The following is a 438-nucleotide window of genomic DNA, read 5'->3' on the forward strand; positions in this document are numbered from 1 at the left end:
AAAAGACAGATGTTTAGACATTCAGTAAAAGGCTTTGTCAGACACGCTGCTGGAATAAAACCCAAACCAGAGGAGTTTCCTCCTGGGCTTATAAACTGCTGTCCTGTAAAAGAGGCTCGTTGTCTTCGTCGCTCACAGGAACCGATCCGTTCTCCGTGACGCCGCTCGCAGACTCCGTCTTCAGCGCTGGAGCGTGTTGAGCGGGAATGAAAACCGCCACCAGCAGAGCCAGAAGAACCGAACACGCGCCAAAGAGGAAGGGAGGGCCAGGAATCACACGCTTCTGAAAGACCGAAGACACACGCTGTACAGAAAGCAGGCTTCCTACACATTTCCCAGTAGATTTTCAGACCATGTTTAACATAAATGGTCCACAGAGCATTAATTCCAGCATTATATGTGACCCTGGAGCACAAAACCAGTCATAAGGGTCCATTT

At 49.3% G+C, this 438-nt stretch overlaps 1 protein-coding gene across 1 annotated transcript in view; it reads right to left on the reverse strand.

Annotated features, from left to right (window-relative positions):
* Nucleotides 1-17: 17 nt before the first annotated feature.
* LOC107578339 (hippocampus abundant transcript 1 protein-like) overlaps nucleotides 18-438 on the reverse strand; it is a 7337-nt gene continuing 6916 nt past the window's right edge. The window contains exon 5 of the mRNA XM_016264308.1: nucleotides 18-283. Within this exon, the coding sequence (XP_016119794.1) occupies nucleotides 89-283 (195 nt within the window). The 3' untranslated portion in view covers nucleotides 18-88. The remainder of the gene's footprint in view (nucleotides 284-438) is intronic.

The sequence above is a fragment of the Sinocyclocheilus grahami genome, unplaced genomic scaffold (genome assembly GCF_001515645.1).
Source record: "Sinocyclocheilus grahami isolate Dianchi unplaced genomic scaffold, SAMN03320097.WGS_v1.1 scaffold9801.1, whole genome shotgun sequence".
Lineage (NCBI taxonomy): Eukaryota > Metazoa > Chordata > Actinopteri > Cypriniformes > Cyprinidae > Sinocyclocheilus > Sinocyclocheilus grahami.